The sequence below is a fragment of the Ixodes scapularis genome, unplaced genomic scaffold, assembly GCF_016920785.2.
Source record: "Ixodes scapularis isolate PalLabHiFi unplaced genomic scaffold, ASM1692078v2 PGA_scaffold6__148_contigs__length_123643588, whole genome shotgun sequence".
Classification (NCBI taxonomy): Eukaryota; Metazoa; Arthropoda; class Arachnida; order Ixodida; family Ixodidae; genus Ixodes; species Ixodes scapularis.
Genome location: NW_024609881.1, coordinates 64,568,447 through 64,595,803, shown reverse-complemented (window position 1 = coordinate 64,595,803; position 27,357 = coordinate 64,568,447). Strand labels below are relative to the sequence as shown.

At 44.5% G+C, this 27,357-nt stretch overlaps 1 protein-coding gene across 1 annotated transcript; it reads left to right on the top strand.

Moving 5' to 3' along the window:
- The first annotated feature begins 631 nt into the window (after positions 1-631).
- Positions 632-27,357, top strand: LOC120841415. Its single transcript, XM_042294791.1, has 12 exons — positions 632-698; positions 4,743-4,859; positions 5,836-5,934; positions 6,526-6,597; positions 8,076-8,122; positions 8,372-8,416; positions 9,566-9,586; positions 13,278-13,377; positions 19,519-19,667; positions 21,039-21,080; positions 24,050-24,085; positions 27,280-27,357. Exons 1-12 carry the CDS (start codon positions 632-634, stop codon positions 27,355-27,357), a joined length of 873 nt encoding a protein of 290 aa, XP_042150725.1.

Here is a 27,357-nt window from a genome sequence, read left to right as displayed (position 1 = left end):
TTGTTTTTTTCGTGCAGTTTTTGAGGTGGAAACGAGTATAGATGAAATAAAAAAAAATTATTCCGAGAGTTCTGCGAATGTTTCTCTGCTGTTCCACACAGGAAACGGGGTGTAAAATTCAATCAGAAAGTCACTGCGAGGTCGACCGACCCCGGGCTTGGTGACTAGCACCCGCTTTCTAGAGAGCCTAAATTTAATGAGAAGGAGCAACTCAAAACAATGGAGATTTGTCGCTAGTGCGCATGCGCTGGTTGTCGCGTGGCGAGAAGGAAAGCGGGCAGACAGGCGGAGGCGCTTGCATAGGACGCAGACGATACACGATTTTAGGTGCCCTCTTCGCAGCACGCGTTGCAAACGCGGTCCCTAAACCACGTGACCCTGATCGAAGAGCTGAATACAAGCACTCCTGTAATGTAGGCGCACTATACCGCTTTTCAGAGAAAGCAGCGTTCCAGATGTTCAGCTCCGTAACCCTGCATAAATTTCCTCCCGTAGCGCCTCGGATGTTCGTTCGATGGGATCAGCTTTGTTCGAAAACAAGCTCACTGACCTTAAGCACCTAGCAGAGTATTTAACGCGTGTAGCTTGCAAGGGTTCCTACACACCGACTGCGCCCCACAGAGCAAAAGCCATGAAGATCCTTCTGTTCACCGTTGCGCTATGTCTGAGCTTGAGCTGCCTGACCGAAGCCATAAACCGTAAGTGTTAAGTCTTGTTATACGAATGTGATGTTCGGAGATATACTGAAGGAAGGTATAATAATTAAAATCAGCGGCCAAAAAACAAACGAACAAAGAAACAAACACTAGGGATGTCTTTTTAACACATGCCATTTTAGCATTGTCGGTTTATGCTGTACATATATCGTAGCATGACACTTAATGTTACACCGTACCCTATAATATATCCTTATGCCTAAAATGTTAGCATATTTGTTTATTGAAATCGCTTGCTCAATACCTAAAACACTCAGTGACACGAAAACACCAACGTGCTGCCTCTTTTGAGGTATGTCTGTACATAATGTAAAATTATTGCTTGGCTAACCAAGTCAATCGCATGTTTAGGGGGATGATAGGGTAAACGAACCAAAAAATATTTAATTTTAGTATTGAAAAATTTTATGCAGTCTGAGGAACAAAACTGGGAGGCGTCGAGCTCGAACGACCGCCCTCAGCCACTTAATATGGCGCCAAATTCCGCGCCCCTGTTATTTAAAACTGGTCGACGCACATGTTTGTTTATATTAATTAACATTTTAATTAATTTATTTATTAATGCCTTGAAGTACCTACCGCAGGGAAAGTAAGGAACGACACAGGACGAAAAGGAACAAGAAAAAAGGCTTCGGGGTGGATGAAAAGAAAGCAACAAAAGTCATGCATTCTGCTGGAGCCTTTTGAACATTTGTCACAAATGTGAAGACATAAAACTGTGTTTTTTAACATTTTTGAATTTCTTTTTTTTTTTAATTTTGATGTACCTTTACGTAGAAACTACTTATCCGAATACACTAAAATTTACAGCTTATAGTAAATTATCTTGCCAAGAGTTCGAACCTAAGTGTTCCTAGAATTCACTACATTATAATGTTAAAAAAATTAAAATAAAAAAAGTTCCCCTCTTATGACAACTAAGAACAATATTTTGTTTTCTTGCTTGCCGCATGTTCAAACTTATTTTTATAGGTTCAGTTTAAAGCCAGAAACACGTACAAGATACTTACAAAATTAATTGAGTATCGTATCGTTTGTTGATGAGAAAAGAAAAGTACAAGAACTGAAACTCAACCTAAAATTTGAAACCCACTAACTAAAAATATAAAAAAAACTTAAAAAAAAAGAAGCATCAAAAAATTAATCCAAAGGGCGTAACCATTCAAAACGTAAAATTTCTCAATAAAATATGGAGCAGTTTTTTGTGGTACAAAATTAATGCCAAAGTGACCCGTTAACCCTACCATCCCCGACTTAATAGAATAACACAGCTCATTTGTTGTTTTTATCATTCGATAACCACATCAAGCAGTAGTGGGGTAGTTGACTGTTCGGAGAGCAAGTCGTCTGGTTCTTGCGCAGGGGTTCCGGTAACGTCAGAACGACGCCGCGTTCTGATTGGCTTCGATTGGACGCATAGTGAGCAGTCCTCACTGATAGATGCCTTGAGGTCTACCCACTATATTTTTCTTTTCAGTCGACCAATAAGAGTTTGGCGTTCTGACGTCATCGCAACCTCTGGGCAAGAAGCAGACGAACTTGCGCTCCGCTTAAAAAAAAGCAAGGCGTGGTGATCCTGTGCATCTCATTATATGGCTCCGCAGCCAATCAGATTGCGGCATTAGACGATAGGAGCACCGAAGAACCAATCACAATGCAAGAAGCGGGAACGTAATAGGCCCCACCCTGCTGTCATGAGACCATGCTGTAGTGTCGCCTACTGGCGGAAGGCAGCGCCACCTACGCGGAGGACACTTTGAAAGGAAGGCGAAGCCTAGAAGAGAAGACATGGAACTAGCGGACAAGACAGCGCGTAATTCATTTAAAAATGTTCATCCATTAAAATGCTGGGAGGAAAAAACAATAAATACTGAATAGCCAAAAAAAAAAACTGCTGTCGATATTTTATGGCAACGTGTAGAGTTGAATGTTTTAATTATTGGCTTTGCACTCTATTAAAGGAGTCATGAAACGCTTTTTCAACTTTTTTTTTGTTTAGCTTTCCTCCTCAACTCATAAATCGCGCATTGTACCAAACAGTTCAAGAAGTCGGAAAGGGGGGAGTCCCCTCTTGCTCGGAATCTCGCTTGTGTAGCCCGGACACAGCCATTGTCCCCCTAGAAGATTAGCCCGTCGCTCAAAATTCCGACTAGTTGCTTTCCCCACCCCGTTCACCCCGAAGCTGACAGTGCTGTGGAAGCTACGTGCTCGTTGGGCCAGCCACACATTTTCCACGTGATCACGCTCTCTCGCGCATACCGACCCGCAGAGAATGAGGTCAGGTGATGAAAGGGAGGCGGCTGATTGGTCCGGTAAGCGCGTAGCTTCCACCGCAATGTCAGCTTAGGGATGAAGGGATTAAGTGAGGTCCGGTGTCGTGTGACGTGCGCTTGGACCCTGGTGACGCGCTGCGGGGGCCCGGTTATGGTGGCTAGTAGCCCGGTGACGCGCTGCGGGGTCCGCGGATGTATCACAGTGAAAAGGCGGAGAGTTTACGAAGGGAAGGAGGTACGAAATAGTCCGCTATGTTTTGCACATTTTTGTAGCGAAAGTCAGGCTTCTGACTTTCTACCTTTGTTCTTTTGGCCCACTGAACGATGTGCTATTAGTAAAATCCCAATATAAATTGATTTACTCCAGCCCAAAATTCGTTTCATGGGTCCTTTAAGATACCATACTTTGAAAGAATTAGTTCGAAGTGGGATGGGCGTTTTAGTAAATAGCGAACACTTAAGTGGAATATACACATAGTCTTCGGATGATGCTAATGCTATAGCAGCTACTCCTAAATGTTAAGGTAAAGGCAGGTGGTACTCTTACTACATTTGTTTTCAGAATCTGTTACATTGCCAACATTTTATTATGAACGTGTATGATAAAATTTACAAAATAATCTCGACAGACCCTCCAGTACGAGCTCAGGACAAAAACACAGAAAAAAGCAGACTGTCGTGAATACCAAAAAAAAAAGAAAAAAAAGTACACAAATTATATATAATATAGAGACAAAAACAGCTCATAAATTTGCCAGCCAACATAAACGAAAGCTGAAACCGGGTTGAACAGAGCCTGTACAAGAGGTCTCCAGAACAACCAACACCACTAGCAAACAAAAGCACCCGCAAGCCTGAGTAAAAATGCATAAAAGCACCCATAACGCGCTAAAGATATGAAACTGCAGAAGTGAATGTACACAAAGCACTGAGCAGTGATAAGTTGAAGACGATCTGTGTGTGTATGCCAGTTTTTAAACATTTAGTTGTGTCTGTCTTCTGTCCCTTCTAATTTATCCTCAAGTTTCGTTCCCAGCCTCAGGATTTTCACGTCATGATTAATACGCACCAGTTTGCATACACTTGAAACATTTTTTCGCTAATAGTTTTTTTTAATTTTCATTAAAATAGGAAATGTTCCTACTGTCTAAAATGTGGCCACCACTTGCAAGGACCCTGTAGAAAACAAATTCACCAGAAAATTTTTATTTTCACTGAAAACGCAACAAACAGGAGACAGTCCCACTTGAAAACACTTTACATCTAGAAAAACAATTGGGATATTTTAAGGGGCCACAAAATATGTTTTCACTTTGATCAGCTAGTGCTTAGACGATAGAGCTCATCATGTTCACGGAGAATTTTGCAGGTGCTAGCTTTTAATTACACTCACTATTTTGCAAATTAGAAACAACAACAATAACAACAACACAAACATGGATCCTCTAACCTTCCTTTCCTGCTCGACCGATTTTTGTTTTTTCTTGGGAACATAAGGTCACCTGAGCACGATGTGCCAAATGCAGTTCGAAGGCTACCAACAAACATTTGAGTAATACCTTGTGGATACAGCGTGCTTTCTGCTGATGTGCTTTCTATCGTTAACTTGCCTCCGAACTTCGACGTTTTAAAAATAATCCTGCATACCACAGCATCCACCTACTTCCTTCTGAGGTTACATTTTTATGTTATAACATTCCATCTTGAAACAATGGTGCCACGAGTGATTACATATGATTATTTTCTTATATAGTTCACGACAATCCCAAACCGAGCCACTTGGATTCACAAAGCCCCTGCTTGCCAGGGCAAGGCCCTCGGCAAGCTGGAAGGAAGAACCACGCTGTCCTGGCCCAGTGGCTTCACCAAGGTAAAAACTGCCCGTCTCTTCGGTATATCCAAGATGGACATTAACTGTATACATTTATACGATTAATGTCTCGTTATTACAGATTTCAATAGCTTCACAATAGCTTCACCCTTGTTGGTGTTAGACTGGTGGCGGCTGATAAAACCCGTTTGCTCTACTGATGTCTAACCCCTGGTTAGCTCAATTGGTAGAGCGCTCCACCTGTAATGGAGAGGTCCGGGGTTCGATACCCGGACCAGGCGGAATTTTTCGGTCGCGCACCAGTCACCTAGCTGTGTTTGGAGATTTGTGTTTGTCCTTTTTCCCTCTTGTTCCCCTTCTCCAGGAAGTACTCTGGAGCTTCTGGTAGACTTTTTTCTTAAGTTGCCCGTTAAGGCTGGTTTACACACGTGAGACATTTCGACCAAGTGGCTTACAAGTTACAACCTCTGGGGACCTCTTTCGGCGAGAGAACACACGTCATCTATCAGCTGGCCATGGAGCCCTTGGCATTTCCCTACTTTTCTATTTTTGTTTCGTGCATTACGTTTCTTTTTTCTTTTTTTTTTGCCTGAGAAATTGTTGACAATGTTGTAAACGGCCATTTCTAGGAAGTACATTTGACCTCTCAACTACTGCAAAAAAATTAAAACGAAAACATTCGCTTTATGGAAATGCAGTTCCAGGGTCACCTCATAAATGGCGCCAGCGTGCCAGTGTGTTTTTCCGTCTTAAGAAAGGCAAGAACTCGGTCGAAGCAATCGCAAGTGTGTGAGCGGGCCTTCATGTTAGAAACAAATGTTCGAAAGGTCACAAAGGCAATGTTGTTTACAGCAGGATTTGAAATGTTTCAGTTTCAACTCGCGACGTTCTTTGGTGTGTGTGTGTGTGTGGGACCATACCTGTTTTGCCGTATGTGTATACTTCTCGTCAAAATATTTATGTTCGTTATGCTGATATAATTAAAAACTCTAGAATATGCACAAAAGTTGAGGAGAATTTTTTTCAATTCCCGGTTTTCCTACATCGCTGGTTCGTGCGTATGCTATCTATCGAGCCGGCAGCCGTTACATGCATGGAGTGGAACGGGACCAAGGTATGGACCCCTAGCAACATACAGTCTTAAATCTTAAGCCGGGGTCACACTGCTTATACATTGTACAAAATGCAGTCTGCATACAGATTCGAACACGAGTCTCCGCGAGAGCCGCGCTTCGAATGCCGCGTGGCAATGAGTTCAAGAAGAAAACTTGGCACGCGGCATTGGAACCATGGATATTGCGGTTCGCAGACTGTCTTTGTATGATATATCATCACCTCTGGTACTTATATTCACTCACTGTTTAAAAACCGCAGGGAGTTGCTTTCCGTGCTCTCACTCCTTGTAAAAGAACTTGTGGTTGGGCTAGTCGGTGTTGACTGTATTGAACCATGGTTAAAAGCGCTAAAAAAAGACGTACACAAGATAGAAGACAAACACGGGCACTTCACTCCTTGCTTCGTGATGGCTCTCTCCCATGTTCTTATCGACTAATGCCAGAAGCCTACTGACTGCGGATGAATAGTAAGATGCTCAGCGGTGATCGCCACGCCATATGTTCCTTAAGGTGTCAGTCATTTGAGCCAGACTCCTAAATACGCGAAAAGCTTTCGTAAGTACTATTTACAATTTCCGTCTTGCTTACAGGGCTTCTGCGTGTTCCGGGAATTATGAGAATAATCAACGCCTTTGTCCGAGCGGAGCAACAAAACCAAAAAGGTAAAGAGCCACGTCATCGGAGAGTCATATTGTTTGCTCTGTTGCCCGGCTTCAGAGTGGGACACTGCCCAGTTTTCCAGTTTAAATAAGCATAGTGTTTTCCTCAATATCGATCATACAAAGATTCAGAAGGAACAGGGACGAACATGAATTGCGAAATTCAGCGGCATCTGGTGGTTCAAACTCTGTTTTCATGAAAGCGTATTTTACCGGGCATAACCTGCGAACGTCAATGGAAGGTAAGATCTTCGATCACACGCGTAATTCTATCTTCGTTCGTTTCGGTTTCGATGGTGTGAACATAGGAACTGACCAGTAGAAAGCGGTGACCCACAAGACCCTCGATTAAATTTTCGCCACAAACTTGTGCCAATCAATCGTTTGGCACATAGGCTAACTTGTGCCAAGCGATTGATTGGTCCACTCCAAAACAAACGCTTACACAGACCTTGTATCTAAGTCGTGCGTCATGTTGTACTGACGTCTTGGACGTAGAGGCCTCATATACCCTCCATTTGGAAGTATCTTCAACTCCTTCCTTGATTAGCCTCAAAAAGGCCGCCATTATAGTTTGGCACAGATGCCATACATTGCGACGATAATAGTGATCAAAACTCCATTGCAGGAATCTGTTTTCTGCTCACAGGCAGTCCCCATACCCGGTGAGGGCAAAAGATGACTCGTTTGTGGAAAGCGTGTCGGTCTTTATTATATATACTTTAGATGAAATCAGGGCGAATGCTTATATAAACTTTCTATAAATATTCGAGATCAATCAGGCGAGAAGAAAGAAAGCAAGAAAATATTAAAGAAATGGCAGTTGACCACGGGCCATCTATCATGTTGGCTACGCGGGCAATTATATTACGCTATTTTATTATTAGCAGTTTAACTCTGAAAACACTTGTCGTTATTGCACACTTCAACGTTAAACATTTCGAAATGAATCTGCAAGTTCAAATGGGGCTGATATCAAGTAACTCAAACCTGGCTGTTTGGGAAATTTGTATCGTATTGCTTTGAGATCCGCTTCTAGTGCTTTCATCGATAAAAAAAAAAAAATATATATATATATATATATATATATATATATATATATATATATATATATATAGACGCTTTGCAGCAGCTGTGCATAGACGCCGCCATACCTGACCTTCAGTTTCTGTTTCCACTTATTCCATTTATTTCACTTCATCATTACCATAGCAGGCCAGGTTATTGCCATATTAGATTCAACTGTGTCCTTTTCTAAAGCATCGGCCTTTGTAGAGGATCGCCAAATACCGTTTCAGTTTCTCGGCATCTCGGTAAAGCAAGAGAAGGTCAGCAATGGCGGCTGTAATTTGGCGCGTGTGTAAAGCGTCCATATATTTCAGTCACTAAAGGCACCTTGTGTTGCGTGATGGAAACATCATCTTAACTTCACCCTACCATATCATCCCGGCCGAGACGTCAAACTCGTTATTTCCTCGCAGGATGCTGCGTAAATATGACTCTTCCCAACGCCTATGGAATCGACTCGGTGAGTTCACTGCCATGTAATATATCTACTGCATATCATCATTGGTGACTTATTCTGTTTTCGTTTTATTATTTATTTCCAGCTTAAGAAACGTAGAGCGTGACCAATTGGGAGCGTTCCATTTCTTGAAGAATTATTCCCTATTATATGACAGCGGATATCTTACTATCTTCCCAGATATGCGAATCATAGCGAGTGCTCAGTTTTTTCATGTTTTTAAATCTACGTGTCTCTCTTTATCTTTATTAGTGCTTCCATGACGTTGGTCGGGACCTATGCGACGTGTCAGCGGCGGTAAGTGTTTTCGCTTCGGTTGTTTTTATTGCGTTCCTGAATCTTTTTTTTTTTATGGGAATCAGACTGCGCAGTTTATAACAACCTAACACGGTTTTTTTCACGTCAGCGTAAGCTCTGAGGCGGTATATATTTTTTTTTTTTTTTTGCATCCAACACATTCAGCTCCGTAATGTCTTCATTGCTTCTGCAAAAAAAAAAAAAGTTTTTTTTTTAAAGAAGGAACAGAGTAATGGGGGCAAAGATCATAAGTCCTTTGGTGTTTCTTATTGGTTTTTAAGTTGAACAGAAACTCAATGCACACATAGAGCGTATTCAACATCTAGTATCAACAACGTGTCTTGTGCGGGAACATTCTTCTTTAGTCACAATATCACAAAAAAGCAGCCAATGTCGATAGATTGTTTATTATGTTTGAGTTTATTTTCAAGTGTGGAGTGAATTGGTTTTTCGTCTCGTATTTCAATCTTAACTAAACGCGAATTTATAATCAGAATCTGACGCAAGGAAGTCTGGACCGTTTCCCATTTTCATACTAATTTTGCACTTCAATTCATTGTTCATAATTTGCCCACATTGCTTAAAAACTTCGTTTCCGACCACTTTGATATTCACTGTTTAATTAAAAGCAGTGTACGCGTATCTTGTTTAGGTGATAGTGTTCTTGTTTTATTTTATTGTGTTCTTCATGTACAGGGCCGCCGGACCTTCAAGCTTTCTATTGGAAGCTTTTTTGTCCGGTGTCCAAGTGAAATATTTGTTCTGATAAAGTTAAAAATTCAAAATTCGAGGAAAACGGTTCTATAAAATTTAATGAACATCTAACATTTTTATCGTTGTCTTTGTTATCTCTGTTTATATTTACACCAGCACCGCATAGCGGTTGAGTTTAAAGGCAATTAAAATCTGCATTCTTCTTTCATGAATATCTCTTCTTTCATGAATATTGAAAGCGTGGGTGACGTAAAGTTTTACAGGGGACCAAAAACTGTGCCTCATGAGACATGAAGTGTCGGTCGAAGGATATAGAGAGGATTAGAAGAAAAAAAATGGCACGAGGTGTAAAAACTTTGCAACAACCAGCTTTACACAAAATAATAAGAAAAGGAAGTTTGTATATACACATGTTTATTTTGTTTTACTTCGCAGGGCCTGTCGTCGCTGGTGATGGTGAGTTCGACGTTTTCTGAAAGACATAGTTTTAGCACAGGGAGCCACATTTTGGGCCCCTCGCTTAGGGCGCTGCACTGCACAGGCACAAAACTTCTCTGCCTTCGCAGAATTTTTGCGCACAGGGAAACCTTGTCTTAAAGCTCTCTACTAACTGTCTACGCCACTAAAATAGCTGTTTAGTTTTAAGGCGTCACTTGTACTTCCGTGGGCCTCCAGGGTATGTTTATCCAATACCCTAAGCCCTACAATTTGCCACAATGATAATTGTTTGTGCTGCTGAAACAGAAAAGGCCGGCAATAGAGTAGCTATTTTCCGCGTCCAAATGACCACTTCTTCAAATGACAAAAAATGAGATGCGAATATTTTTGCTCGTTTATGGGGAGTGGACAGTGAACCTTGCCACTGTAGAATGAAAAGAAAAAAAAAAAAAGAAAATCGGCGCCTGCAGATAGAAATCTCAAGCATTCACCGAATATGTACATTTAATCTGGAAAATTTACAAGGTGTAGCTCTCTTTCTACGAAAATTGAGACCGTCAATTCTTGTCAGGGTCAACGGCGGACGGGTTCGCAGACGACCAAGTTAGCGATGGTTTTAACTTGTGGCGCCACCTCACAGTAAGCGCAAGAAGCAGACAAAGCAAATCAAACCAAATCAAATTGCTTTATTTTGCCACAAACTGTACATATGTGACAAGGGCGTGAAAAAAAAAAGCTGCATGTTCGCCTTTTGACAGGTTACAACCTCCTCTGTTCTAGCCACGATGGGGGCCATCATAGCTAGAGCCGAGAAGGTATAAAATAAATTTACATATGCATATGTACGTGCATATAAACAAGAACGAAATACAGGGCCGCAAAACTTTTTCACCCTTTTTTTAAGAACAAATAATTTGTGCTGAAAAGGCAAGATATACACCGGAGACGCGGAGAGGAGGGGGGCCAGGATTCTGAGAACTCTCTTGGGCTACGTGTCCCAGGGGGAGTTCAGGGGGAGTTCAGGGGGAGTTCAGGGGGAGCTCAGGACTTCTAGGCTAGCGCTCCTCTCCGACACCCCGAGCCTGCCGTGCAGCATCTTTCCTCATCGGATTCCCAATTACCATCAGAAGCATCGTCGCCAACGGGAGGCCTTTGAAAATCGCCCAGACTTCCAGCTGCGGGCAGCGCATGAGCAGGCAACCTGAATGTTAGGATGCATATACTCCTGTGGGGGCTCTCGATTTTTAATACACGTCCATTCCTTCCTTCCTTACTCTTTTTTTAAGTCAGGGTAGTTAGGCAAAATCTAGGAAGGTGGTCAGTGATATCACATGAGAGGGCCCCAGTTGTAGTGCCTGCATCATGTATATTTGTTATACGTGAGTCGAGTGACGACGCGGAATTTGAAGAGATCCTGGTGGGCATCGTAGGATCATCGCATTTGAGCCCCCATAGGCTGCTATAACATTTGATAGTTATGTGGCTGTAGTAATATTCAAATTCATGTCAATGTTTATATATCACCTATCATTATAAATGGGAGTTGACAAGAAACAAAGAAAATATGCCGGGTTACAAGGAAATCAAAGAACTCGCACTTCTCTCCTGTAGTAGGCCTAAACACATCTAAGGCCGTCCTTTCCAGGCATTCTACAACCAAAGTAACAAAAAAAAAAAAAAAAGAAACTCTCGAGCAGCGTGGTAGATGATGTTGTGCTTAAAATGGCAATGCCTCTTCCTCGTTTTTGAGTCCGCGTTAAAACTCACATTTGAAGCCTTCAAAATTCGGTTCTCCGTCACTTTTTGTAAGCCATGTTTCGGTGAACATGGTCACGTCATTTTTGTCAATAGTCAATGTTATATCTACACCGGCAGTCCAAATTATACAACCGATAGGTACGGATATTTAAAGCGTTTAATTGTATTGTTTGGAAGAGAAGTGGCGCGTACATATAGAGTCCTTCGTTTTCGGGTAGAACCTGATATATCCCGATATTTACACGCCGAACATGTTTCTTGAAAAACGTGTTGAACCCAAGTTTTTGTCCGGAATCCGGAAGTTGAATACCGTACCATTTGGGATTGGTGTTCTCCGAAAATATTCTCTAGGAAACAAAGGGTTGGTAGAAATTGTGCGCGAGATATAGCCCTTGGAAACGCGAACCTAGATTTTCATTTATATTTTAGTTGACCTCACTTTCAAATTTTAACGTTCATTTTCTCGAGCTACATTTATCCAATTCATACGAAACTCTATATGCATAACCCATGTATCATTAGAATGACAAAACATATGTATTTATATAAATAAACTCTACAGGTTCCAAAATAAAAAACATTTTAAAAATAGCTTCACTTTTCTGCGTTATAAAAACGTTTGTGTGTCAACTAAAGCAAATATTGAGACATTAAAGTGCAAAGAATATCTTGATATTGCATTCGAGGAAAATTACATATCGATAGGTTGCACGCCTACTTCATTATAGGACATCAAACTTTTCCCATTGAGTTATGACAAGTCACTGTTTCGTGATAGCAAACACAGATGGCGCCCTCTGCCCAGGAATGGTTTTTAATTGTGTTTGTCGACGCGCGCCGCTCTGAGCGGTACATGAAAGACCAAAATGGCAGACGTCTGAAGGCTCGCGCGGAGCGCGGGCTAGCGATATCAGAACAACAAACGTGACGCTGCATGTGACAGATGCATACGCCCGTACGTTCCGCAGTGCATCGGTAGTTTTTCGATTTGAAAGAGACGCCGAAACAGGCTTTTGCAGCCTCTGATTTTGCCGCGGTGAGGATATTTTGAAAAATATTCCGTCTTTTCTTTCCCCTAAAGGCGAACAACGTATATTATATTATTATTATTATTATTATTATTTCACAGAACAGGGATTATGCCTTAACTTAGGCACACGAACGTCTATGAGAGTTTGGTGTTCAATACGCAATGAATATGAATACTATGCCCTCTCCAACCATAATCTCGCGGAAATTTAATGGATGTATCTGAAGGAGAGGGTTGTGCGACGATACCATGGGCTGCAATAACTCTCACTTTGCATAAGCATACTCACTAAAGTCACACACCAGGCCACTGACTCGGAAGCTTCTTTGATGGGGTGATTTCAAAGACAAAAACGGACCATTTTTGTCAAATGAAGACACTGACAAAAATGGTTCGCTTTTATCCTTGACCTGTTGGAATCCATCCTTCGTCAGGAATGACGCCTTCGTCAGGAATGACGAAGGCCGGACTCCGGCCGAAACGTACAAATAAACCCGTCTGTTGTTGCTGTTTCACCCAAGGTTCTCCATCTCATTATATATAACGTCTTCAGTAGATTTGTTCTGTATTGTTCTCGATATATCTAATGTTGTACAAGGTATTTAATAATTTGTAACTTTGATATTTAATTTATATGCTGTCCTCTTCCAAAGATGAACCGTAAGGGGAGGTGGAGGTCCCCAGAGCAGCTTTTTCCTCTACCTCCCCTCCCTCCCCCCTCCCTTTTTTTTTTTTGGGGGGGGGGGGGGGGAGGGGGAAAACAAAAAAGTGATTCCTTATCGCAAAAAATAAGATTTTGTTTTTGTTATTTTTTTTAGAAAAAAGACATTTTATCACAATAGACAGAAACGCTTAGAAGTGGCTCTAAACATATTCACGGGTAGAGGCCTTGATTTGAAATCTACTTGCTTTCTATTGCAGTGCGTTATTGACAAAATGGCGGCTTTCGGTTTCAACGGTTACCTGTTTACAAACTTCTACCCAACAATCGCCGAGTTATTCAAACGCACTGGTCAAAACTGTGAGTATAATTTCTGCTGTTTCAGTTTCACAACCACAGCTGTTAATGCAACCTCCCTGGGAACCTCCCCTGGAATTGCTTCTCGCTGTAGCAGTTTTCGCAGAGAACCCATTCCGCACGATCAACATACATTCAGCACCTACGTCTTTGCACGTATTGCGTTTTTTTTTTTTTTTTTCTTTACGTATCGGCAGTATGGAGCATAAAAAAGCATCAAAATCCGATACAACGGTACGATGCCAATGTGTTTTGACGGCCGGAGGCATGTTGGACTGCTCTTCATTTGTAGTTCGCAGACATCTCTCCAGACGGCGCTTGTCTCTCGAAAGGTTTTCTACAGCGTGAATGGTAAAACAAAATGGCTAGGTGGCGTAAGCTACCACCCGTTCCAGTGGGTTCAGCCGGATTCATCCATCCACCCATCCACCCGTTGATGAGCGCATGACGGCTTGGGCGGAAAGGGGGGTTTCGACGGAACCGCAGGTTGGAAGATCGCCACTTTACTTTAAAAAGGTACTGAACCGAAATTTGGATTTCGCAAAGTAAGGCCACAGAAACGTTCAACGGGACGCTACAAACTCCAAAACATCACCCATACATCGATATCTCAGAGGGATGGATGCACTTTTGAAAAAGAAGGGCGCGATCAAGCGAGGTCTTTGACGTCATTGTCCTCCAGGAGAATTCGAGAATGAGGGGAAGCAGCCTCGCTTCTGTCCTCCTCGCTTCACTTCACCAGCTCGACCAACACCTCCTTGAAATAAGGCCGGAGCGCTTTTCTCGTGACGTCGCTAAGGAAGGCCACCGGGGGCGCGCGTCGAAGCGAAGGCAACGCGCGTGGATCGACCGTCGTAACGTAGTTTGTGTCACATACGCGTGTCTTATTAGCTAAAATGAAAGCTGCACATAGCAACGGGTCTAAGAAACACTTTATTACACGGGCAAAACATTACACTGCTAAATAATCGGTATGAAATGGCACGAGGTATGCGTAGAAGACGTCTATAGAAAAATGTGATTGTATTAAGTCGAAAACATTGGGTCACGCAATTATTGCTGTAGGAATGCATATTTTATACAGAAATACTTCGACAAAATGGCGAGACACGCAGTGATTGGACACAGAAATACAGATCAGTTAAGAATAAGGTAGACGTAGCCAACGCGGACACGCCTCGACAAATGTCACTTACGACCATGCAAGCTATGTTATCGCGTGCAGTCACTGAATTCAAATTAATGTATATTCGATCGAATGACAATATGGGGTTGACAAATCAGCTTGCGACGCTCGTATAATCACTCAAAACAGCGAGCTGATCAGATCCCGTATCATTTAATCAAAATATATTAACTTTTCCGCGTGGCAGGGATACTAAACTTACTATTTACAGTCAACTAATTTACTTCTCCCTGTGGGCTCGAGCTGCTTAAGAGCAAAATATAACCAATTTTGCATACAATAATACTATTACCTTAATAAGTTAAGATTCTAGTATAAACGCGGCAAAGGCAATAAAATAACATTAGTATAAATAAACACATAAGCACAAACAACGCACTTTCAATAATCACAGAAACTTGTTATTTACCTTCCAGTAAAAACTAGAATATTACCCCGCATATTTACAAATGTCGACGCAATAGCAAACGGATAACGACGAAGAACAAAATTCCATTCTATCACGCGATTTAAAAAAAAATCGACTGCAGCACTTCACTTGCGTCTTACATGACCAAGAAAGCCCATAAATAAAATGTTTCTCACCAGTCGATCGCATCCATTCGTCCCACAAAATCCATCACGAAAACAGTTGAACACGAACTTCAAGAAGTCTCTCTCTGTCGAGAGAGAGGTCATCGACCAGAGCCATCGTTGACTAGTTGCCACACACGTCACTCAAACCGTAGCAGGACTTGTTTCACGAATCCATGTAAATGCTGTAGTATCAAGCGAACACAAAAAAAAACTACCCGAGACTGCGGTGACGACAAAAAAACGACGGGTAGGAGGATCGAAAGAACCACACACACACACACACACACACACACACACACACACACACACACACACACACACACACACACACACACACACACACACACACACACACACACACACACACACACACACACACACACACACACACACACACACACACACACACACACACACACACACACACACACACACACACACACACACACACACACACACACACACACACACACACACACACACACACACACACACACACACACACACACACACACACACACACACACACACACACACACACACACACACACACACACACACACACACACACACACACACACACACACACACACACACACACACACACACACACACACACACACACACACACACACACACACACACACACACACACACACACACACACACACACACACACACACACACACACACACACACACACACACACACACACACACACACACACACACACACACACACACACACACACACACACACACACACACACACACACACACACACACACACACACACACACACACACACACACACACACACACACACACACACACACACACACACACACACACACACACACACACACACACACACACACACACACACACACACACACACACACACACACACACACACACACACACACACACACACACACACACACACACACACACACACACACACACACACACACACACACACACACACACACACACACACACACACACACACACACACACGAGAGCAGTGGCAGCAGTGTGGGAGGAGAGGCTTTACATTGTCAACCCATCTCTTGCTCGTGTGCGCTCCCTGCGGCGATGACTGGATTTTTTTTCGGTTCCCTTCCCTTCTGAAATGTCTCAGCGTTCCCATTCAGGCAAGCAGCAGCTCACACACAACGTAAACTTACCAGAATCGGAGCCCGTATGAGGGAAGATGTCGCCTCGGAAATTCGGAGCCGGTTCATTCGAAAAGTGTAGGGAGCTGCGGGAACGCGCGTAGTCCCGCGGTTACGGGGATAATCATAAATATAAATTTGGTACTTTCAACCTTGATAACCCGTTCTATATTACGTTTATATTATATATATAATCAATTGTACAAGACTGCGCTTTTAAAACGTATATTAATGCCGGATAATCGAGCACGAACACCCCCGCGCCGCTCGAGAAGAAACATTTTTTTCACGTCGATAGCGGAAATGTTCTCACGTAGTTGCGCCATGGCCTTCCTTCCTCCGACATTGTGACGTAACCACTCGGAGCGCTACGGCCTTATTTCTAGGAAGTGTTGGCTCGACGGGACGTAGCGAGGAGAAGAGGGAATGGGAATCGTGACGGGTGCCTTGTCTCGTCGGCCTCGTCGGCCGTGTTCAATCGCGCACTTCTTTTCCAGAAATACGGCGATCTGTTAGAGATATCGCTGTGTGAGTGATGTTTTTGGGTTTTACAGACTCATACCTATCCAGCCTTGTTTTGTGAGCTCTTAATTTCGTTTCAGTATCCCTTTAACGCAATCTATTGAGGTAGTCCGAAAAGGGGAAAGGAGTTTAATATGTTGTTTCCCGGACATCGCAAAAGCCTACGACAACGTGCCACATGACCAGCTCCTCGGCCAACTCAAAGAGCTGAACGTGCGACCAGAGTGGGTCACCCTCATCCACCGTCCGTGCAATAGCAACACGATTAAGACATGGCTGGATGGAACCAACCCTGAGGAGGTCCTGGTAACGAGAAGTCTCCGTCAGGAATGCCAATTATTTCCGCTTTTGTACATGTTGCATGTAGCTCGGCTAGAGAAGGAACTCGTCCGGTGCGGGCTGGGCTTTTCGTTGGTCCACCTGGAAGCTGGGGGAAAAATCGACTGTATAAGGCCGGGATTGACATATGCAGACGACATAGTGCTTACAGCAGAATCAGTGAACGACATGCAGCTTTTATTAGACATCTGCGTAGAAGAAGCAGCGGGGCTTTTTTTGCAATTCAATGTCAACAAGTCGGCAGGAGTAGTACTCGCAGGTTTCTCAAACATAACACTGGGCGACCTTAGACCATGTGAAGACCACATATGCCAGTCCTCAGCGAGTACAAATACTTGGGCACCATCCTGTCAAACCCAGACGACTACTTGAAAGATCACCACGCTCACCTTCGCAAGCAGTCACTCGAGGAGCCATCATTCTCAGAAAACGAAGCCTCTGGAGTTGCAATAGGTTCATTGTGTCTAGGGGTGTGTGAAAGGTGGTGGTGGTGCCTGGATGAACCTTTGCTAACGCTTTGCTATGCGCCCCAGGAGATGTCCAAGCTCAGGGCAAAGAGAGGTTGGCCGCCAGGCGCTTGGCTGCCACGGGAGTGCACCAAATGAAGCCGTGCAGGGTGACCTGGGCCGGTCCTGTTTTGAGACTCGGGAAGCGAACAACAAAATTATGTTGAACGGACGGCGTCGACATACGAACACCTGCCGTTAGGCCAGTAGGGTGTTCCGATACACCCACCTCACAGCACTACAAACCCGCTGGAAAAGACGCTTAAATCAGCCCCAATAACGCAAACATGGTTTCTTTGCTGACCCCGTACAAGCATTGACGGCACAGGAACTGGACTCGGAGATCCGGCAGATGGTCCGAGATCATGAGACACAACAGTGACTCCAGGTGGCACACACCAGAGCCGTATATCTAGAGAGTTTGGTCAATGGGAGGCGCGGGCAGAGCCAGGGCGTGCACCAGATTCGGAAAGAGGGCTTGGCATGCTCTCTTGACCAACCAGAAGCCGAAAAGAATCCCCGAGCGGTGGTAGCGAGAAACCGTTCTGATCAAAGGCCTATGTTCGTAAATTGTTTTAATGAGCGCGTAAGAGTGAAGTTTAGTAACTCTTTGTGGTTGAAAATAGGGTGCACGTGTTATTTTGATCATGATCATGTAGAAAGATGTAAGACACGAATGCGCCGCTCAACTCTGTTTTGCTCGGACAGATTGTGACCGCTCGGACGGCAGATTCCCGGCCCTCGGCGCTTGGCGTACGGATTATGTCGATCGTTCCGCTAGTCGCACTCTTCCACCATCATTTTGGATGAGCGTGATTGAAACATCACGTGTACCATATTTTCAGTCATCGAGAGTTACTCTAATGCAGTTATCAGGTTTGTTTCTCGCGACCATTGCCAGGGTATTATTTCCGGCTTCTGTTTGGTCACATTCGAATTTCTGCAGACGCCCTGGAACACGCCCAGCCCGCTTTCGGCCAATGACGCCTCCTCATTTGTCTCCTATACCTCCCAACGAATGACCAAACTCTCTACATATATGGCTCTGGCACACACCAAGTCGACGGTGGATGTCTACGTGACATACAAGCAGAGCATCGCCCCAGGGACTCGGCTTTACGATAACAGCCTTGGCAGCGGATTGCTTTTTGAGGCACGAGCCGGGGCCCTGCGGACCCTGTCCTACAGGCGGCACTTTGACGCAACTGTGACCGTGAGTGTGTGCCGGGCGTGTGGGGCCCACGATGAAATAATAGCACATATTGTACTTGAATGCACGGCCCTAGTGCTGATCCTTCACAGTTCAGTGGCCCCTATCCTCAGAGCCCTCTGGCGCTCGCTCATGCTTTGGGCTTCAGTGAGTGCACTCACGAACGACATCAAGCCACCGATACAGGACGTGACGGATAAAGCCAACAGCCCTAACGCACAGTGGACAAACTGGGTTCAAACTGGTTGGCTCTTAAGACCTCAAGGCAACGTGTGGAGGACTGGTGGAGAAAAGTACATCTCAGGGGTAACTAAGCTCCCAATGGACCCCGAGGCTTGGTGCACGAATACAGGTCGAACGTGCCCGTCACAAAGGGAAGAGCCGTAACCTCATCATCATCATCATCATCAGGTAAAATAGCGCTGTACATCCTCCGTTCTCAAGGAAAAGGCAGATCCCTGTGGTAATAAAAGATCCATTGCGCGTTCATGCGCCTCAAAAACTCTCAGTGAGGTCATCAGCTACGTCATCAACACGTAATCACGATTGATGATGTAACTGATAACGATTACGGCGATTGGGCAGAAACGACCAATTGAACGGATTGTTCTCATGTTGGGCCCCACAGTGACTACGCTGGACTACCTCGCCTCGTACTGTCTGGATGGCTCCAGCGCCCTTCAGGTGTTTTGTGAAATCGACCCGAGCATCGAAGACTCTGCCTGCGGCACGCCCATTGTGTTCCAGGTACCTGCACCTCAACCTGACGAAAGCATGGTAAAGTACCGCCTGATTATTTTCTGGCATATGTTCTCGCAGGAACAACAACAAAAACAATAACAACAACAAATCAAATCTTCAGGAGAAGATACATGATGAGATGATATCTCTTCATATCACATTATCCCATTGATGAGGGATACTATTATTATCTATAGTAATTACGAACGATCTGATATTCTAACTGAAATTCTTTGGTGTGATTATTTGGGTATTCTTAGTTTAATAATAAATATGACAACGAAGTGCGCACAGATGCGCACTGACTAGAAGAAATGATGTCTACGAAAAAAAAAGTTCATTGCGGTCAGTTCGCAGATATAATAAGGAGGTTAAGAATTGCATTGGTGGAAGACGCTGACAATTAATGTAAAATATATAATATTTTAACTCATTCTGTAACATCTAATCTGCTAAATCTGATGAATGTGCTGTTTTCTATCCTACGTTAATTGTTCAGCATCTCTTATTTTGGAGACACGCAGATATAGAGAAACAAATACTGTGTTTTTGTTTAGGCTTTACAGATTTCATCGTTAAAAAAGAAGTCACGAAAGCTACATTAATGCGGTTTGTACAAGTGAGCTATACGGCCATGGTTGCAACTTGCAACTGCGTGAACAGTAGACGGAAAACCCAAGCGGGCGCGTTTCCGGAGGCCTGCGCCTGTTGCAGGCCTTCGCACGCGCTTCAAGTCCCTCCAAACTTTACTGATTTAGAGGATTTCCATGACGCTCAGTCAGCAAGTTTGTAATTCTAAACCTATATTTATCTTCGTGAATGGAAAAGTTAATGAACGATTCTTAGGTTATTTTCCGACTTAATGCGACGATTGGCCCTCTCTAATATGTCCCCCTTGCCGTATAAGTCGGTATCGTCCCAATCCGGCTGAAGCCTCAAATCGGCTATTGCCTCAATTCGGCTGGAAGTTTCAATTCGGCTGCACTTTCCAGTTCGGCTACATCCTCAATTCGGATAGAAGCTTCAATTCGGCTAGAAGTTTCAATTTGGCTCGACGCTTCAGTTTGGCTAAAAGTTTCAATTCGACTGGACGCTTCAGTTGGAACTGGAACGTGCAGCCGAATCGAAACTTCCAGCCGAATTGAGGTTTCAGCCGGATTGGGACGTAACCGTATAAGTCGCCTGCTCAAACCGCGTTTTGGCAGACTTTCATGTTTCTTTTTTTTTGTTTTTTTTGTTTAAGAAACTTATAAAGCCGAAAAAAAGAAAGGAAGAAAAAAATTGCATATCGAAATCTCGAGCTTAATGCGTTCAATTAACACAGCTCTGGCACGCACTCGCTACGGTTGCACCCTTTATTTATTTCTTAAAATGGTTTCACCTTGCTTTCAATCTATTGACTTTCAGTGCGAGCCGAATGAAGCCTGCCAAGGCGTTCCACCTACGGATGTAAGTTATTTCTTCCGCAATGGTGGAGTTAGGTTACGACTATAGTCGCGGATAAAGTAAGAACGGCAGAGCGTGCCTTTCGAACGCCGGGCCTCCAGCATGCTCCCATGCATGCCTTCCGCCGTGCTTTGGCTGCGCGTGTGTGCTCAACGTTCACGAGACATGGAAGCATTGTCGAAGGTAGCAGCAGTTGCGCTGGAGACGGGACAACCGAAGCACCCCACCTTGCCGTTCTTGTCTTATCAGTGACTATAGTGTGCCTAGATTTGAGAGCGCTCCCAACTGCTCGACCGGAATCACGTGGTTTACGGGCCGCGTTTGTTACACGAGCTGCGAGGAGTCAAAAGCGATGATCGTCTGCAAGCGTCCCTGGATGGATGGATGGGTGTTAATCAGAGCCGTGTATTTAGAGAGTTTGGTCAATAAAAGGCGCGGTCAGAGCCAGCGCGCGCACCAGACACGAAAGAGGGCTTGGCGTGCTCTCTTGACCAACCAGGAGCCGAAAAAAATCCCCTAGCGGTGGTAGCGAGAAACAGTTCTGATCGAAGGTATATGTTCGTATGTGGTTTGAATAAGCGCGCAAGAGTGCAGTGTAACAACTCTTCGTGGTTGAATATAGGATGCACGTGATGTTTTGATCATGATCATGCAGAAAGATGTAAGAAACGAATGCGCCGCTCAACTCCGTTTTGCTCGGACAGAGTGTGACCGCTCGGACGGGAGATTCCCGGCCCTCGGCGCTTGGCGTAAGGATTATGTCAATCGTTCCGATAGTCGCACTCTTCCACCATCATTTTGGATGAGCGTGATTGAAACATCACGTGTGCCATATTTTCAGTCACCGAGAGTTACTCCGATGCAGTTATCAGGTTTGTTTCTTGCGACCACCGCCAGGGTATTATTTCCGACTTCTGGTTGGTCACATTCGAATTTGTGAAGACGCCCTGGAACACACCCAGCCCGCTTTTGGCCAATAGCGCCTCCTCATTTGTCTCCTATACTTCCCAACGAATGGCCAAACTCTCTACATATACGGCTCTGGTGTTAATGGCCATACACTTTGTAACGGGCGGTAGCTTGCGCCACCTAGCCTATACCTGCTCAACCCTTCCACCCCCTATTCTACCCGCCACGCGATAGCCCACGCATGTGCATTAGCAACCAATCTGCATGGGAAGGTTTTCGCAAAAGCACTCAGTGGTATTGGTTGCTTTATCGCACAAATATATAGGGAGTCTAAAGTCACCAGGCTCAATCTAAAATAGACCGTAAAAATCGGCGTCTGCACGTAGCAACCTAAACTTTTCGGCAAAGGTGTATATCACAGGTCGGTTTTTACTTGTAAAATTAGAAAGCGTAGCTTCCGTCTTGTAAAAAAATAGGGCCAAGAAACGTGCCAGGGTCAACGGCGGGCGGCGACGCAGACGACCAAGTCGAGCTGCGGCGTGTGTATGGCGCTCGTATTGATAGATGACGCTACATCTTTATCGAGACTGCTCGCGACCACCGTGGTTTATTAAAATGAACAACATATTTTCGTAATGTTCCTCTGATTTAAATACAAATGCAAACAATAAAATTGAAACTTACAGTTAAAAAAAAACGCGTTTGCATAACGACGGCGCTTTTGCTGCCAACGGATTTCGTTGCGTGTCGTCTGGTTTCTTTCGCTGGTCGGCTACACCTTCGGACGCTGCTCCCGACGCCATCTATCAATACGAGCGCCAAACACACCCTGCAACTCGACTTGGTCGTATGCGTCGCCGCCCGCCGTTCACCCTAGCAAGTTTCTTGGCCCTATTTTTTTTTTACAGAAAGGGAGCTACGCTTTGTAATTCTACACAAAAAAAAAAAAAAAAAAAAAAAACGACCTGTGAAATACATCTTTGACGAAAAGTCTAGATTTCTTCGTGCAGGCGCCGATTTTTGCGGTCCAATTTAGATCGAGCCTGGTGAATTGAGACACCCTATATATATCGTCAAGACAAGAAATTATATATTGTGAACGCTTGTGAGACTTATATCAGTGAAAAACACCCGTCATCAAGAAAGCGAATATTGTTTTCTCTCTTTATGACAAGTTCGTTTCATTGAAATAGATACTACAGGGGACCACAATGTCACATTTTTGTTTTGACGACATTAGGCTTGGGCGGACGTCCGCTCATTGAGAAATTTCGTTTTTCTGAGTTATCGCTTGATTCAGGTGACTTCATTTTGTTTTTTTTCAAATCTTCGCGTTCCATCCCGACCGCTAGCGTCGTATTCTCACGGAGCTTGAGCTCTCTGCGATGTATTGCCTTATCTACACGGGCCGAAAAACACGGTTCTCTTTTCTTGAGAACTCCCCGTACTTCGTGTCACTTATACGATCCAGACGCAGGTGACGCTACGAACTCATTGGACCATGCGTCAGACAGCGTTAAAAATACAAGTCATCGGGCCTTTTCTGTACATTATTGGTTCAGCGATAATAGAACACGTAAACAAAAACGTGACGAACACCATATCGGTGCGCTGTTGACGGTATCATCGGACCGTCAACGTGCATGCTTATTATGTTCACGGTTCCTGATTGGTCCTTCGACGTTCCTATTGGCTAACGCTGTAAGCTGATTGGCTGCGGAGAGATCAGATTATGCCCATGGACTCGCCCCGCGTACCTTAACAGTGATAATCGAAATACTTTGAACGATAGCCGCACCAAGATGGTTTCAGGTAGTTATATGTAAAGAGGCGTTTGGTCTTTTATGAACGGCTGATATATCCTAACGTACATTTTTGGCCTGAGGAGAAAGAGCACACTCTACACAAATAATTTACGATGAGTTGGGGGGCTTTCAAGTAACTAATAGGCGTAATTTTCAACCTTGAACCGAACATAAAAGATGACCAATGTTCGATTTTGCGTCAAACACCTTTTACATATGTTCATGTTGTTTTTCGTGTTTTTTTTTTTTCTTTTCTAGCCGACCTTTAGCCGACTTCTCTCGGACGAATTCGTGGTAAGATTTTCTTTTAGACGATGAAGGATGTCTCTGATTTCCCGTCATTCTTAATATCTCTTTCGTGTTCTCCGTCTTTTTTATTTCTTTTTTTTTTTGGCTGTTTGTTTGAGAAACTAACTTTCAGGGCGCCGAAAATACACAAGGACAAGATACAAGAAAGGAGACGTGAACAAGGCGCACTCGCAACTAGCGTTTATGAAAAAACCACTCTCTTATATACTCATGGAAAACAACACACTCATACTACACAGTCATACTACACAGTCATACTACACAGTCATACTACGTCCGGTGTAGCCCCCTTCGTAGAAAAGTGTGCTCTTTTGCCGATAGTGACACAGACGTGTCACTAATGCAGTCCTTGCCCTTTTCTTTTATTTCGAAGGCCTCGTGCAGCTCCCTCGATATCCGATCGGCGTATCTGGCCAAAAACCTCGTGTCACTAAATGACGGTGTGCAGGAGCAACGGCTGCAGTGTGTGGCGAGGTGTCCCGACGGGGTAGCCCGTGTAGCCGCAGCATGTTCGCGGGCGCGATCATTAAAGCATCTGCCCGTTTGGCCAATGTACGATGCTCCGCATGACATGGGGATTTCGTATATGACGCCCGTAGCACATTCCGTGTACCTGTTGCGGTGCTTCGTATTGCAAGGATCTGCTGACTCACGGGGATTGTTGATTCTGCGACACAGTCTCGATAGTTTGTTTGGTGCGGAGAACACAATAGGCACATCGTACCTATCAGCAACCTTTTTAAGATTGTGGGTTAGTGAGTGTACATAGGGGATTACCACCGGCCTCACTGCTGCTCTTTCACGGGGCTGCCTCCGTGTGCCTTTGAACTTTTTTATTAGGGTGTCCGCTACATCCACCAGAACTCTCTGCGGGTAGCCCGCTACCCGCAGAGAGTTCTGGCGGCTGCAGCGGGCTACCCGCAGAGAGTTCTGGTGGATGTAGCGGACACCCTAATAAAAAAGTTCAAAGGCACACGGAGGCAGCCCCGTGAAAGAGCAGCAGTGAGGCCGGTGGTAATCCCCTATGTACACTCACTAACCCACAATCTTAAAAAGGTTGCTGATAGGTACGATGTGCCTATTGTGTTCTCCGCACCAAACAAACTATCGAGACTGTGTCGCAGAATCAACAATCTCCGTGAGTCAGCAGATCCTTGCAATACGAAGCACCGCAACAGGTACACGGAATGTGCTACGGGCGTCATATACGAAATCCCCATGTCATGCGGAGCATCGTACATTGGCCAAACGGGCAGATGCTTTAATGATCGCGCCCGCGAACATGCTGCGGCTGCACGGGCTACCCCGTCGGGACACCTCGCCACGCACTGCAGCCGTTGCTCCTGCACACCGTCATTTAGTGACACGAGGTTTTTGGCCAGATACGCCGATCGGATATCGAGGGAGCTGCACGAGCCCTTCGAAATAAAAGAAAAGGGTAAGGACTGCATTAGTGACACGTCTGTGTCACTATCGGCAAAAGAGCACACTTTTCTACGAAGGGGGCTACACCGGACGTAGTATGACTGTGTTGTATGACTGTGTAGTATGACTGTGTAGTATGACTGTGTAGTATGACTTTGTAGTATGACTGTGTTGTTTTCCATGAGTATATAAGAGAGTGGTTTTTTCATAAACGCTAGTTGCGAGTGCGCCTTGTTCACGTCTCCTTTCTTGTATCTTGTCCTTGTGTATTTTCGGCGCCCTGAAAGTTATCATGAACCAACTAGCCCAGATTGCCATTCTAATGTTTGAGAAACGTTTGCTATCAGCGACCGACAAAGCGAGTCTCGCACAGCGAATGCGCCGCAATCCTGCGCTTTTTGCAGCGTGTGACTGGTTTAGCCGGGTATATATCAACCCCCACAAAGACGCCAAATGCCATCGGACAATGCGCATTTGGTGCTGCTTGATTAGCCCCATCTGGTCGTAAAGCACGGCAAAACTTTATAAAGTGAAAGGGAGTGTACGGCGAGCAAGTTTGTCTCATCCTTGCCCATGCACCTCCGGCGTTTGTTTACAAGCCAAGCGCGTACTCTTGTTTCCCTTCTACCTCAACAATGACGGCGCCTGCTTGGCTAAAAACACAAAAAAAGCGTCATCGCGCTTTCTTTTTTTTAAACCGAGCATTAACGCGATTGACTTTTCTGGGATCGTCGGGCCACTTTGAGGGTATGTTTACGACCGTTCGTCCTCCCCGATAAATTTAGCGGAGAAAATAACGTCACACGGCTTGATGTCACCTGACCCATAATACACAAATGCAGTTTCCCCCCTAGATTTAGCGGGGAATTTGACGTCATGCGACCTTAGCACTAATTCACTTCCCCATCTAAATTTAGCGGGAAAATGGCGTCACGTGACTTTCTGTCACGTCACCCATACAGAAATTTAGTTCGTCTGTTAAATTTAGGGAAACAATTGATACCACATGACCTACGCAAAAATTCTGTTTCCCAGCTAGATTTCGCAGGAAGTCAGCGTCACCTGACCTCGACACCAATCCAGTCTCTCCGCTATATTTAGCGGGGAAAACGACGTCACATGACTTGATGTCACGGCCTCAACAAATATTCAGTTTCCCCGCTAAATTTAGCGGAGAAAATTACGTCATATGACTTGATGTCACGTGATCCCACACTCAAATTCAGTTTATCCGCTAAATTTAGCAGGAAAATTTACGTCCGACCTGCCACGGTTTTTTAAGTTATGTCTGCCGCTAATCGCTTAATTAACAGCAACACAGCTGGTTCTGCCCGCAATTTTTATGATGCCGTTTGATTGCCGTGCCCCTCTTTGCCATCCGACGTGCCAGATCGAGGCGCATTTTGGTACACTTGCCCGCCGTATATTCTCAAGTTTCACGTACTCTCGGGGACGCGCTACACATCTGCTCACCATACCCACGCGCGGAGAGGAGGTGGCAGATTGGCACGGCGGGCACGAATCAATCAATCAATCAATCATTCATTTATCCAATCAATCAATCAATCAATTCACACCGCGGTACCACCATCGCTGAAAGTTGCGAACACCTTTTGCGTCGCTTGGCGCTCTGATGTGTCCTCACATTCTCACCTCTTCCTCCGGCAGTCTCTCTACTCATTCTAGTCTATTTGAATGGGTCTACCCGTGAGTGACATTCAATGCTTGTCTTTGGGTCTTTCATTCTGTTGTAGTGTCTGGTCAATCTTCAGCCGATGACGACAAGTATGATAGTGTACAATGACGTGGGTGCTACCTCAGCCAACTGCTGA

Coding starts and splice junctions, on each gene's coding strand:
- LOC120841415 (XM_042294791.1), top strand. CDS start 632: ATGAAGATCCTTCTGTTCACCGTTGCGCTATGTCTGAGCTTGAGCTGC. Junction 699..4,742: donor CCTGACCGAAGCCATAAACC/GTAAGTGTTAAG, acceptor TTTCTTATATAG/TTCACGACAATCCCAAACCG. Junction 4,860..5,835: donor GGCCCAGTGGCTTCACCAAG/GTAAAAACTGCC, acceptor AAAGTTGAGGAG/AATTTTTTTCAATTCCCGGT.